The following is a 14,860-nucleotide window of genomic DNA, read 5'->3' on the forward strand; positions in this document are numbered from 1 at the left end:
CGATATCACAACCCAGGAACTACTTTCCTCCTTATAAAGAGATACGATGTTTCCTTATTTGGTGCTGTCTCTCCTTATTTGGTGAGTCACAGCGTCGCCCGCTGATTGGCTGAGGATTATCTGAGTAGCGCTGTCATTGGTCAATACGACACCCTCATTGGAATAAATACCAAAATGGTTGCGCTACCGACAACGTCACCGTGGATAGGCAGAGGCACCAAAATAACAAAACATCCAACTTTTTATTCCCCACAGGTTGGACTGTCATACCACAAAGTATGTTTTCCCAGAGCTTTTACACCGAAGCATATTTTTATTGACCTGTAGTAGGAAGACTTCAAATGATCCTGTCAGAGGAATTGTTTTTGAGTTTAGATGAGATTTTGTACAGTATTGGTGCTGTTGGTGGAGTTTAGATACATTCTACTTAATATCCCAAGTTATACTTAGACTTTTTTACTTTTGCACATACATGTTAATGTAAAAAAAATATGGTGTAATATAATTTCTTATCACATTTTGATTACTTCAGACCAGGCCTGCACCACAGTGACTTTTTCAAGAATTGCAACACTACTGCTCCATGTACTGGCAAGCTGAATACGGTGTAATAGTATCTGTAATTGGGCCTGCTTGAAAACAAACTTGCATGCAAGTTGCATTCAAAAATGTTGCAATGACATATCTATTGCAGCAAAATGTAATCCAGCCATCAATCATTTTATTATTTACACATGTGCTTTTCCTACTGTGACATGTTTCTGCTGATAAAGGCCCAGCACAGGAAAACCTGTCAATAGGCCCTCTAGTCTACTTATCTGTCTGTGTTTGAAATGATGCCATAAACCTCACTCACCTGGTGCTCCAGGCAGGTTAAAACAAATTCTGCATATTATACGGTATTTGAGATAATTTCTCAACCAACATTTGTTGGCAAGATTCTAGTGTTTTTTATTTTTATTTAAATGTATGGGCTTTTACTTCTGTGGGAGCTCCTCCAGGTGTGAATGCACTTGTCACAACATCACTAGTACAGACTAAGTTGGACTGGAGTTGAACCTCATTAAGTCAGAGTTTGTCTAATAAATTTGCACATTATGAGAGACACTGAAAGACAAAATAACACATCCAATATACCAAATATTAATAACTGTAAGTGCATTATGAACGGGATTAAAGGATGTGAAAATCTAAACTTTATCTACAGTGAACTGCTGAAGTTGCCCAAGGGCACAAAATCAAATTCCAACTAAAATAATGCCATATTTATCTTATCAAATGAAAACATCACCATGAGTCCAAAGCAACACACTCTTACTCATATGTGAATCCTCTTGCAGCTATAAAAGGCCATGTTAGCGTATTCAACTCTAAACATAATTATATGAGAAAAAAAGATATTTGGCAAGCTTTTAAGATAAAAAAAAAGACCTATAGAAGATGTACACCTCCCTCTAGTGGTGATTGAGATAACTTGTTGGACAGAAAGACTGTGTAGGGGCTTTAACAGGACGGTACAGGTGGCTTTACATATGACAGGACATTAAACATAAACTGCATTTATTTTATATTTATTACTCTAATTCAAATACATACCAGAGTTTCTAAGTTTGATTTATGTACCAACAGGCAGCTGTTATTTACACAGTCTGAAAACCAGCTTGCTAAAACTTGTTTGAGGTAGGTAATGCACCTGAATTAACATTACATCACATTATGTTGTGTGGTTATGCAAGCTGCAGCAGGAGCTGTCATGAAGACTCTTCAGCTGGCTTACAAGTGGCAACATTTTGAATAAAAGAAGCTAAGATTACCATTGACACATTTAACTGCTGTAGGCTACCCACAGTGTTTCATTTTTACCTAATATATCATATCTTGTATTTCCTTGTTTTAGCTGCTCTACTTTGTTTTGGATTCAGAATAGACTGCTTATTGTTGTGTACATAATAGTGAAAGAACTTTCCCATGATCCTTCCCACAGTTAATTGCAGAATCGATGCATGTTTCAGTAGCCAAATACCTCATTTGGAGTTTTCTTGTATACATTATTATTTGTGCCCAAAGACTATATTGAGTATAAGGAAAAATGCTAACATTATGTTTATTGCATTCCCCCCCATACGGTTTTATCTTTTACTCTGCAGGTGCATACTTTTCACATTTAACTTGTCATGAGTAAAGATACAAAATACTTTATTGTGCTTCTTTTTGTTTTTCAGATAAAACATTTTAAAAATACATTTAAAAATGGGTTTGAATGGAAAGTAAGTTTTTCTCATACTATATCTAGTCTTCAGGCACATGGAACTAGTGTTTTTGCAAAAGACAACAGTTTATTTTATGAAAAACAGTAGTTCCATCTGAACATCTGAAGACTAGATAATAGTATAAGAAAAACTTACCTTTCAGCTATTTTTCAATGGTTTTAAGTAATTTTAAATTTCAAATTTGCAAGCCCACTGAAGGAAATTTAAAAAGTTCAGTAACATGTTGATTTTATAAAAAATAAAAAACGTCTGAAAACGTTAATTTTGGAGGCTGCGGTTGTTGCAGATGCGCTGCTATTTACAGTATTAATCACAACACATTGGGTAAAAACACTGTGAACCTTTATTGACAGCAGCATGTATACTTTTGTATATATCTGTGATTACTGTGAACATTTGCTGAAGCAGATTAAAAAAGGGGTCTAGGTGTGAGTGCCTAGCATTCATAAAAACAAAACATTACACTAAAAACAACGTATAAAAACAAGTCCATAAACAAAGGCCATTGCATTTGATTAGATAATGTAAAAAAAAGAGGGAAACAGTTTAGATAATCCTTCATTTACCAGGCACTTAAATGAGTACTGGTGACCAGCAGTCACTCTTTTGACCTCCTTTGTACTTTGTGTTGGCTGGTTACCAGCCTGAACACAGCGAGATGGACCGTGAGAATGAATACATAGCATCAGAGAAGTACCGTTCTGTTATAAACACAGTTAAAAAAAGACAGGACCTTCATCATAAATAAACAGGCACCTGCATGTCCTACTACACAACATGATAGAGATAAAGAGGGATATTCTTTTAAGTGAAGTTAGTGCATGGCTTCTACATTATGTACACATTGCCTGGTGTGATGGTCCACTTTGCAACATTGCACAGAACGATTGGACCCGGAGGGAAACTGTGATTGGACCTCAGAAGAAATGATGCTGCAGGTTAAACTCGATGATAGGCTGCATGCCTGCAACATGTTCCTGTGTTCTCACACATGGGTCGTGACCGATAAGCACCTCAAAAGTTAATACAAGAACAGAACACACTCATAAAAACGTACAAACCCCACACTGGTACAATCTCATCTATTCAATATATTCCTTGGCTATAAACTTGATCTTTTTTTTTCATGTTCCTGAAGTGTTACCATAACACGATTACTTTTTCCACGTTTCCTCACAAGCGTAAAACGACGAACCTTCATGCAAAAAAACCCCCTATTCTTCTTTGATCGTACACTGTAGCATGGGAACAGTTCAGTGGCACACACACACAAGCACATACGCACACACGCTTTGGAGGATGGTGATGTGTAGCTCTGCGTCTCCTCCAGGATTAAGGTGGCGGACTCAGGATGCAGCTGATTGGATTTTAAGTTCAAGCACACCAGCTGAAACAATCGAACCTTCTCTGGAGCTTTAATGCTCCACTGAAGTCTTATTTTGTCCCACTTTTCCTTCAATATTCTTTCAGACTTGACGGAGCAGTGAGGATCAATTTCAAAGGGGGGGGGGGGGGTTCCCAAACTTCCGAGCAATCTTTTGTATTGATCGGTAGCCAGTGAGAGCACTGTGATATACTACAAAGCAGTAGGAGGTCTGGGTGAGTGTGTGTGGAGGGGTACAGGCACTGAGGTTGTGAGGCTCCGTGAAACAAAGTGTCTCTGGGACAGAGCGGCCGCAGACAGGGTCACAATGGAACCACAGACGGGAACTCGAGGGAGGGTCGTCCATGCTGCGGTTAAGGCAAACTCCTGGCACTGCTCAACCGAAGCCGTTCACACAAACGTGAGTGCGTTTCCACTGATATAGCAAAGAAGTCTTTTCCACACACCCACTGTTTGAAATGCATATAAAAAAAGTGTTTTTTTTACTCCTCAACCCTCTTCCCTGAAATGTGTGAGACTAATAATCCAGCATTCCTGTCTTTATTTTGGGGGAAGGGGGTCGGTCAGAGTTCCCCTCTGGTGTCGGAGGGGGAGGTTATGGTCGTCTCAGACTTTGCTGTCAGAGGGCAGCTCTCCGAGGGCGTGGACGATTTCGGTGAAGGAGGGGCGCTCTTTGAGGCTCAGAGCCCAGCAGCGGGCCATGAGCTTGTAGATTTTGGTGGGGCATCCTTCTGGAACGGGCAGCTTCAGCTTCCCGGTCTGCAGACCTGGAGGGGTGGAGGAGCAGCAGGGGGGAGGTTAAACCAAATCAGAAACACAGATGCATGTGGATTAGAGGTGGGGATCAGCAGAGCCCCCTTGATACGGTTTTATCCCGATACTTCAGTCACAATATGATGTTATTGCGATTTTAAGCATTTTGAGATATGGTGAGTATTGCGATATGATATACTGCGCTTTAACTGTTTAACTGCATTTAATTAAAAAAAATTAAAAAACTAAATCAAGAATCAAATCAGAGAAAATTCTCAGTCTATTCATCTCACTTCAGTCTTTTTTTATTTCTCCACAATGAGAGTCAAACCCACAGACTGACCAGCAAATTATTCATTCAAACTGAACTGAACTGATATCAAACATGTATGAACGACAAACTGAAGCATTTTCTCAAACTTTCCTCAACTTTAAGCTTCACTGCTCTTTATAACTTCGATACGGCTGTGTCCATGAAATAAATTCACGACACATGGTGCCTATAGATTCCTTAGATCTTCTAGCTTCTACTATCTCCAGTATATTCCTAAAAGTGAGCCCACTACAGCCTCCTGAAAAAGAAAAACTGAGAAAATACTGACGCTAAATAAACGCTAAATATTGATACTTGGCAGCTATGAATCGATAAAATATTGCCACGCAAAATATCGCTGTACTGATTTTTTACCCCACCTCTATTGTGGATGCTGACTGAAAATTTCTGTTTAAAATTATAACATTAACCCATTGACGCCTAAAACGCCTGTAAAACCTCTGGGCGATTTTAAAATAAGCCCCTGAAACCTGAAGTTTTTCTGGAAATTCAACAGAAGTGTCAACGCTTCTACTAAATAATAGATTTTTCAGCCTCTGTAGCAGATAGAAATGAAATTCAAAAAGTATTTGAGAGCTTATACAAATACTACAAAACGACGTATCCGCTTTCCAGGCTTCAATGGGTTAAAGGACCAATAAGTGCGTCCAAGCTACAGAAAGACTTGGTCATGGTCATGCTTGCTTGTGTGCTGAATCAGAGCCTGGACTAAAAATAAGCAGCTGGAGCATCATACTGACCTTCCAGCACCTCATCATCGTTGAGTTTGGTATACGGCATTTCCCCGAGACTGAACACTTCCCACATCAACACGCCAAAGGCCCACACGTCAGACTTGGTGGAGAAGTCGTCTTCGAACACAGACTCTGAGGGGAGCCAGCGCAGCGGGATCCATGCCTGTCTGTAGTGGTAGTACTCACTATATACATGTGCACAAGAGACATGACGGCCAGATGGAAGAAGCTGATATTAGCCACATTGCACCTTATTTGTTTCATAGCACCAACATTTTTATACTGCATATTCATATTTATTCTGCACTGGAATTCTACTCCTTAATACATACTCCTTCTTTAGACACTTTATTTGTATTTTTACATTACATTTTATTGTATTTTTATATTTTATTGCTTGAAGTATGCCTAGGTTGTTCTTTTTATTTAATTATTTAATTGTGTTGTTATTGTCTCTGTGTGTAATGCTGCTGCTACACTGTAATTTCCCAGCTTGGGATAAATAAAGTACATCTATCTATCTATCTATCTATGAACAGAGATGTGTCAAAAATCATGCAATTTAAATGCAGTTCCCTTTCTAACAGACCTGTTGTAGACGTCCTTGCTGAGGCTGAGCGCCGACACTTTAACGCGTCTCTGACTGTTGATCAGGCAGTTTCGGGCGGCGAGGTCTTTGTGAACGAAGCGGTGATTGGACAGATGTTCCATCCCATGAGCCACCTGGGCACAGATGGAAACCTGAAGGGAAACAGACAAATACAAAACAAAGAACTGTCAGGGTGACAATATATCTACAGGCAGCAGGAATTAGCAAGGTTTCCTTAGCTGTATCAGTTAGATAGGAACAGTCTGCACTTTGGCATTTGCACGGATTAGTGAGCTTTAGAGGATTTCTTAACCTTTGGACAGAGCCAGGTTAGCGTTTTCCCCTGTTTAATCTTTATGCTAAGCTACGCTAACGACCTCCTGGCTGCAGCATCATATTTAGTGTACAGATATGAGAGTGGTGCTGATCTTTTTTAAGATAAGACAAGATTTGTTGTGTTAACCAACATGTCTAAAAGGGAACATGATCTCACAGGGAATGAAAACAGCACAACTTTAACAAAAACATCTGTAACAATCTTCACAGTTATGCTGCTGCTTTTATCTTTTCTTACTTGCATGGTAGAAAATGTGCAGAATGCTGCAAAGATCAATCGCTTAGCTGTCAACTATTAAATTATTCACCAACTACTTCCATAATTGATAATTGGTTTGAGTTTTTCTTTGACTTTAGCTTCTTGAATGTGAATATTTTTCCAGTTTAAGTACATTTCTATGACTTTGAACTGAATATTTTTATGCTGTGGACAAAACAACATAATTTGTCAATCCTGTATTTTATTGCACTTTATGCACTTTTATGTGAAGCACTTTGGTGCGGCTCAGCTGTCTGTAAATGCACAATAGAAATAAAAATTTAAAGACATTTGAGGACGTTATATTGGGCTTCGGGAAACACAGATCAACATTTTTTTTTCTACAGTTTTCTGACATTTTATAGATCAAATTAATGATCAAACAACTAATGCTGTGAGCTGTCCATCATGTTACAACATTCAGCACTTACTTTGGTCTTGGTGCTGATTGGCTGAGATTTGACTTTGTCATCTTTGCTTTTGGAAATTCTCAGGAACTGCTTTAGGTCTCCCTGTTGTGATAAAAAACAGAAAAGAGAGAATTACATCACCTCAAATAACTTAAATCCTTGTGTTTGTATGTGTGTGTTACAAGGTTATTATAGTAAACGAAAACTACAGAAATAACGAAAACTAGAATTGAAAAAACATTTTCGTTAACTGAAATAAAAATAAAAACTAGAGTTTTTAAAAAACGATAACTAACTGAAACTGTATTGCGTGGTTACAAAACTAACTAAAACTAACTAAAATTATAGTGGAAATGTCCTTAGTTTTCGTTTTTGGCAACTTTTTTCATTCATAATTCAGTGTTTCTATTTGAACATGCAACACATGGTGGATATGTTTACTGAGACTTGGATGTCTACACTCCAACCAAAATTCAAAACAGTTAATAACCTTATTGGGGCTGAGATGGATAAACCAAAGGAAATAAAGGCAAAATTTATTATGACCACTTTGAATCTTGCACCCAACACATAGCCCATTACAAAAAAACTAAAACTAACACTAAAACTAATAAAAACTAAACTAAAACTAAGCATTTTCAAAAAATAAAAACTAAACTAAAACTACAAAACTCACTCTTAAAACTAACTAAAACTAACAGAATTTGAAAACAAAAATTCACAACGAAATTAAAACTAAAACTAATGAAAAATCCAAAACTATTATAACCTTGGTGTGTTACACCATCTGTGTGCCTACCAGGTCATAGTACTCCAGGATCATGTAGTGGGGCTCTGCCTCCCTGCACAGGCCCAACAGGCGGACCACGTTGGGGTGGCTGAGCTTGGCGAACATTTCAGCTTCGCGGCGGAAGTCGAGCTGCAGCTGTTCGTCTCTGGTCTGCAGGCTCTTCACCAGCACCACCGTCTCCTCCTCGCTCTCCTCGATGCCCTTGGCTTTGCACAGCAGCACCTCACCAAACTCCCCTTTGCCTGAATGAACATAAAGCACTTTTAGATCACTTTCTATTAGTTCAGAGCACAACAGTCACACCCAGATGTATAAATGAGTACCTAAAGTAGTGATGGTTTGCAGGTTTGCTCGGGGAAAGTGGAGCTTATCGTTGTTTACGTGGCTGTGGCGTTTCTCTGTTGTTGCTATGGTGCCCATGTTGGTGAGTGCCACCTCTTCCTGGATCTCAGCGGTGGTGTGTCCATTTTGTTGAACGGCTCCTCCTGATCAACACAACACACATCCCACAGGGTCAGAGGTCATGGACATAGTGCAGGTCTCACACACAGTGTTGGGGGAAGTATTCAGATCTCTTACTTAAGTAAAAGTACTAATACCACACTGTGAAATTACTCCACTACAAGTAAAAGTCCTGCATTCAAAACTTACTCAAGTAAAAGTACAAAAGTATCAGCATCAAAATGTACTTAAAGTATCAAAAGTAAAAGTACTGGTTATGCAGAATGGACCCTATCAGATTGTTTTATATATTCTAAATATATTATAACATTATTTGTAATGTGCCTTTTATGTAACCAGTGTTTTAATTTAGTAAAGACAGGACTCATTGTATCTACTTAAAATACTGTTATGAGGTTTAATTAAAAATATGTCTAATCACTTTAAATTGATCTTATATTTTATGTTATATCTCAACCTGTAAAGTAACTAAAGCTGTCAACTAAATGTAGTGGAGTAAAAAGTACAATATTTACCTCAAAATGTAGTGGAGTATAAGTATAAAGTTACATAAAATAAAAATACTCAAGTAAAGTACAAATACCTCAAAATTGTACTTAAGTACAGTACTTGAGTAAATGTACTTAGTTACATTCCACCACTGCTCACACACACTGAATAAGAAACATCCTTTATGTTCTTAGATTGCAGAGTCATTAAGCGGTGAATGAATTTAGAAAAAATATGGTGTCCATTCTTTCAGTTCATTAACAGGATACATTTGTCACTCATTCCTAATAGAAACAACTTTTGTGGTTTGGAGGAATCGATATTGTGTTTGCTGTGGTGCAGGTGTAATGTACTGACTATTAGTGTCTATCACACACACATTTTACTATTGGTGAACTGATGTTTTGTGTTTTATTTATTTTTTACCTGTTTATTGTTGCAGTATATTAATTTTCTTAGTCGTTGTAAGCTGTTTTCTATCAGTTCTTTTATGATATCTTTGTATAAAGAAATGATATATCTTTTTACTATTTATAAATGCTCTGATGATACAATTGTATGTTCATACAGATATATGCACATGTTTATGCAGATAACGCTACATGTGTAATATTTTTCCAAAACTGTTTCACAAAATTTAGTAGTTGTTTCCACTTTTGAGCATTGAGCGCCATTCCTTGTGTTCATAATCTCACTCAGAAATACAGTGTTTATTATGTATGCATATTAACAGCTATTGAATATAATTAATACTCAACACTCTTCCAGTGAAACACAGCCAAAATCGGCCCAGTTAATGTATACTGTGGAATAAGGACACAGCTACTGTCTCATCAAATTGTTCTGAACTTGTGGGATTTTTCATGTTACATGCAATACCTAAGATAACCACAAGATGGCAGCAAATATCTTAAACCTTCCAACAACACTTTAAGGACCATGAAGTTGAGGGAGCATACTCACATCCCCTCCTGACTTGATTTTAACTACCATAAATTCATAAACATTCATCTTCATCAATCGTTCGTACCGTTGAGACACTCCATCTCCGGCTCCTCTCCGTCCTGGCCTTTCTGCAGTCTTTTGGCGTTGCGTCTCTTTTTGCAGTAGAACATGAGTCCGAGCACTACGATGATGTAAGCCACGGCTGCTCCCACTGACCACCCGATGGTCTGGATCATCTTGTAGGGAGCCTTGTCGTCCTCCTCCTCATCAAAGTTAGGCATTGGTTTCTCTGTTGGGCACAGGCAGCAATTATGGTCAATTAAAAATCACATTTTGTGTTCCATATTTAACCCACTGAAGCCTGGAAAGCGTTTATGTCGTTTTGTAGTATTTGTAAAAGCTCTCAAATACTTTTTGGATTTAATTTCTATCTGCTACAGAGGCTGAAAAATCTATTATTTAGTAGAAGCGTCGACACTTCTGTTGAATTTCCAGAAAAACTTCACGTTTTAGGGGGTTATTTTAAAATCACCCAGAGGTTTTACAGGAAGTTTTAGGCGTCAATGGGTTAAGCACATTTTATTGTGTTAACATGAGTTTTGGCATCATAAAGCGGACACAAATTACATTTTTTACAAGAAAAGCCTTTTAAAAATATGTGTTTTAAGAGTGAAAATGCAAATACAGGATGCAAATATGCATCTTACTTAAATCAATTGTGGTTTACTGTTAAATAAACCCACTTCTGCGGAGTTAAACCCATGCAAAAACAGAACCTGTCACACAGCTACTCCGCCCTCCAGAAGCGAAACACAGTCACTTCATTTAACAAGAATGACCCTGACAAGCTCGGACAAACTGTCTGGATTCAACTGTCTCCTGCTTTGAACTAATGTGGAATACCATCCTGCTACTTTGGGAGAAAATAAGTTGATATGAGACACTAATGCAACGGTGTGACTGTAATTTTCAGCTTCGGTCTCCACACAAGGAGCCTCAGAGTGTGAAGCGTTATTAGATCTAAAGTCTGCCCAATCCCATCAGCACAGTGACAGCCGTGGCGTCAGAGATGTGGCTGGGGTTATTAACCTGTCGAAATGGATGACAGGCAGACGGTGAAGGTTTAATTAATGCCTTCATGCTATACGTGTGATCGTGGCTCACGCCCCCATGTGTGCACCTTTGTTCCTGATAAAGGAAGCCTGTGTCTATACGTTGGTGTGTTGAACTCACCCACTACATACAGCTGAGCCACACGGTCTTTGATGCTGCAGCTGTTTCCGGCCACACATGTGTATCTGCCCGTGTCATCTGTAGTAACATCTGTGATCACCAAGGAGCCGTTGGGCATCTTCTGGAACCTGGAGAAGAGAAGAGAAGAGAGGAGAGGAGAGGACAAGAGAAGAGAAGAGAAGAGAAGGAAGAAGATGGAGATTGGGATATCCATTAGTTGTACACAAGGGGTTCATGCAAGAACGTTTTTGTGTCTGATGGTTAATTCAGCAAACCCTTGCCTGCAAAAACGTGTCATAAATTGCTCGTTTCACCCTGTTTATTAGCAGGTGGCTGTGAGTGATCATTTGCATAATCATCACTCCTAAAATTGAAATACAAGGCTGCCTGTTCAGCTCTGTTTGTGGAAAAATTTTAATTCGCAAAAGTGCTACTCAAGTGTAATGAGAAGAACTTCACACAGCAGAGCCCACGGAGACAGAACACACTTTAGAGTACTCCAACCCATTAGAAGCTAGACGTGCACTCAAAGAGCGCAGACCTCCTCCAGGGCCATGCCCTACCCTGCGGTGTGAACAAAAGTGAATTTAGAACAAAGTCTGCATCCTCCCTGTGATTTGGATCAACTCCAAAATGTAATGAGTTATTCTTTGGCCCGTGCTAAAACCTTCCACCATGTTTGGGTCACAGAGATGGATGATAGGTGATGTGACACTGTCAGGTGTCATAATAGAGGATGTTCACCTGGACAGCAAACTCCATTAATACCCTAAGGCAACTATATTATTTGTCCTGCCAAAAACAAGCCAATAAATCTAAAAATACGGTGAAGAGAATATTATTTTGCATTACATTTATTTAAGTTATTTATTTATTTTATTTTAGTGTATTTTTGTTAACATACCAGTACTTAAACTAAAAATTCAGTCATATTAAGGAATTCAATTTGTCAAGTCAAATGAGATTATAGTAGTTTTTCTCCCTGTGGGGAGGCACACATGCACTCTTCATGCACAAAAAAGTTTTCTTAATTCACACTAACTTGCCACTTAAGAACACATTTGTTAGTAAGAGACTTCTTTCATGAGCTCCATTGTATTCAGGGGGGGTAAGACTATATTAGCACAAGCTTTATCTATAATGAATGCACAGACATGAAACTGCAATCAATCCCGTTTGGAACATGTAATCACAAACTGTGATCCTAACCCATGATGTGTCTCATTTACCTCCTGTTCTTACTGATGTCCAGCGTCTTGTCTTTGACCATCCAGTGGATGTGAGGCTCAGGGTCACCAGTGGCCTGACAGTGCAGGACGGCTGTGTGTCCTTGGTACACCGTAGTATTCTCTGGCTCCACCTTAAAGCGTACGTACACTATATGTGCACAAACACACATGGAAACACTCATAAATACACCAAAAATAGCCCATAACATTTTATTTTACACACTGTGGTGACTGTGGTTCTCAGTTACACTCTACAACCCAAATGCAATTCATTACTGGGCAATAAAAAGGCCACCAAATACACAATAAAGTGTTTGCAACTTAATGAGAATGATCAATGACTCAGACGTTCTGAGACCACAAGCACTTTCAATGTGGGACAGATGACTAATAGGGTGGTGTGGCCTTTCCTTTTACAATTCGCTGCTGGTGGGATGATGAATGAGCAGCTTACCGGCCACTATGAGGGTCACCAGGGCTCTGATCTCCCCCTGCAGGCTGTTGGAGGCGATGCAGGTGTAGTTGCCGGCGTCGCTGCGGGTGACTTTAGTGAAGAGGAGCTGGCCGTTCCTCTGCTCCACACGAGGCGGCAGCTCTCCTCCGTCTGCAGGGGGAGACAGAGAGACACACACAGGGACACAGGGGGGTTTAGTCTGGTGCTGCATGTGGAATTCGAGTGGTTAAACCAACTCCATCATGGCAAATGCAGATGAATGGGGGAAATGATCCATGATGATGAACCTTCCTCACTCTCCGTTTATTGCAGATTCTGCACATGGTTCTACACAATATTGTGGAAACGGCATTTGTCATCATCAGTATGAACGGAATGAAGGGTTCTGCTGCATTTTGGATGAGATATTTCCTTAAGGGGAATTTTGCTTCCATAATATGTTTTTTCTAACATCCAAAATACATACACACATTTAGACAGTGGTGCGAAGGGGCTACACAGGCATAGAGGATATAACCAGCTCTTTTTATCCTGGTCTACAGTATACCTAACTATCAGCCAAAAAGCTATTAGAATATATAAGAGAGTATTGCCGACATTGCAATGGACGTTTATAAAATGGAGAAGATCACAGCATATGTTAATTATGAACTGGATTTATTCATGTCACGCTGGGAAAAATGTGCCAGCTATGAAACACCCAATAGGTGTTCATATTTCTGCACACCTATAATGAAAAGATCTCTCCCTACATGTTTTATGTTTTGTACTTTTCACTGTTCCTTTTCTGTTTCTGTCATACATATTAAAATGTGGCATTTTAGACATACATAAAGTCATATCTTGGTATAAAGTAAAATTGTGTCTGATGTTATAAGCCAATAAAAAGTATATATTACAAAAAAAGTATTCCCACGTCCTCAATATTTTCCCATACTTGTCTACACTCACCGGCCACTTTATTAGGTACACCTGTTCAACTGCTACTTAATGCAAAAATCTAATCAGTCAATTGAATGGCAGCAACTCAATGCATTTAGTCATATAGGCATGGTGAAGACGAGCTCAAAGCGAGCATCAGAATGGGGACGAAAGGTGATTTAAGTGACTGAAAGTGGCATGGTTGTTGGTCTGAGTATTTAACAAACTTCCAATCCAATAACCATCTCCAGGGTTTACAGAGAAAGGTCCGAAAAAGAGAAAATCTATAGTGAGTCTTGATGCCTTGTTGATGCCAGAGGCCAGAGGAGAATGGCCGGACTGGTACAACAGTAACTCAAATAACCACTCGTTACAAACAAGGTATGCAGAAGAGCATCTCTGAACACACAATATGTCCAACCTTGAAACAGATTGGCTACAGCAGCAGATTATTAGGCATAAATTTCACCTTACAAATGGCCGGTGAGTGTATATGCACCTGAACATTTCTCCTAAACTCACAAAATTCAATTAAATTCAAACAACTTTATTTATCCCAAATAGGGCAATTCAGTTTGCAGTCTCCAGTCAGACAGCGCACGAGACAAAGCAAAAACAAAACAATAAACAAAACAAACAAACAAAACAAAAGCAGGACAGCACATAAACCAAACAATTCCCTCTGTCAGTGGCAACAAATCAGTGTGAGGGTAGCAGCAATATCCAGTCCCCAATGGACCACAGTGCAAAACAATCTCAGGACAAAATGAGGGGAAGAGTAATAAATAAATAAATACATTTCCACCTTATGGCTGGAATAAATAAATAAATGACTAATTACTGCTATCGGTAGCATTTAGCAGCTTGATAGCTGAGGGAATAAAAGAACTGCCGTATCTATTTGTTCTCCTTGGAGGGGCAAGATACCGCCGTCCGGAAGGCATTAAGCGAAACTCCTGGCTAAGAATATGGTCAGGATTGCCCATGACCTGTCTGGCTTTCTGGACTACACGTTTTTGCCAGAGGGAGTTCAGGTCTGACAGTCGAACTCCAATGATCTTAGAGCAGACATTAACAATGCTGCTGGGACTATTCTTCTCCTTTACTGACAGTCCATGGAACCAACTAATAAAAGAAAAGGTCAAAAGACTTTCAATAAATGAATGATAGAAGTTACACAAAATGTTCTTAGAAACATTAAAAGAATTCAGTTTACGCAACAGATATATCCTCTGTTGACCCCTTTTAGCAATCGACTCTATGTTTAC

At 39.1% G+C, this 14,860-nt stretch overlaps 1 protein-coding gene across 2 annotated transcripts in view; it reads right to left on the reverse strand.

The window, feature by feature from the left end:
- Positions 1–2,595: 2,595 nt before the first annotated feature.
- ptk7b (protein tyrosine kinase 7b) overlaps positions 2,596–14,860 on the reverse strand; it is a 101,278-nt gene continuing 89,013 nt past the window's right edge. For both annotated transcript variants that reach the window (XM_059359768.1, XM_059359767.1), the window contains 10 exons: positions 12,672–12,821; positions 12,218–12,365; positions 10,989–11,116; positions 9,841–10,044; positions 8,183–8,344; positions 7,869–8,101; positions 7,091–7,171; positions 6,065–6,216; positions 5,482–5,660; positions 2,596–4,421 (listed from right to left, as the gene is read on the reverse strand). In XM_059359768.1, the coding sequence (XP_059215751.1) occupies positions 4,261–4,421; positions 5,482–5,660; positions 6,065–6,216; positions 7,091–7,171; positions 7,869–8,101; positions 8,183–8,344; positions 9,841–10,044; positions 10,989–11,116; positions 12,218–12,365; positions 12,672–12,821 (1,598 nt within the window). In that variant the 3' untranslated portion in view covers positions 2,596–4,260. The remainder of the gene's footprint in view (positions 4,422–5,481; positions 5,661–6,064; positions 6,217–7,090; positions 7,172–7,868; positions 8,102–8,182; positions 8,345–9,840; positions 10,045–10,988; positions 11,117–12,217; positions 12,366–12,671; positions 12,822–14,860) is intronic.

This window comes from Centropristis striata, chromosome 20 (genome assembly GCF_030273125.1).
Source record: "Centropristis striata isolate RG_2023a ecotype Rhode Island chromosome 20, C.striata_1.0, whole genome shotgun sequence".
NCBI classification, from domain to species: Eukaryota; Metazoa; Chordata; class Actinopteri; order Perciformes; family Serranidae; genus Centropristis; species Centropristis striata.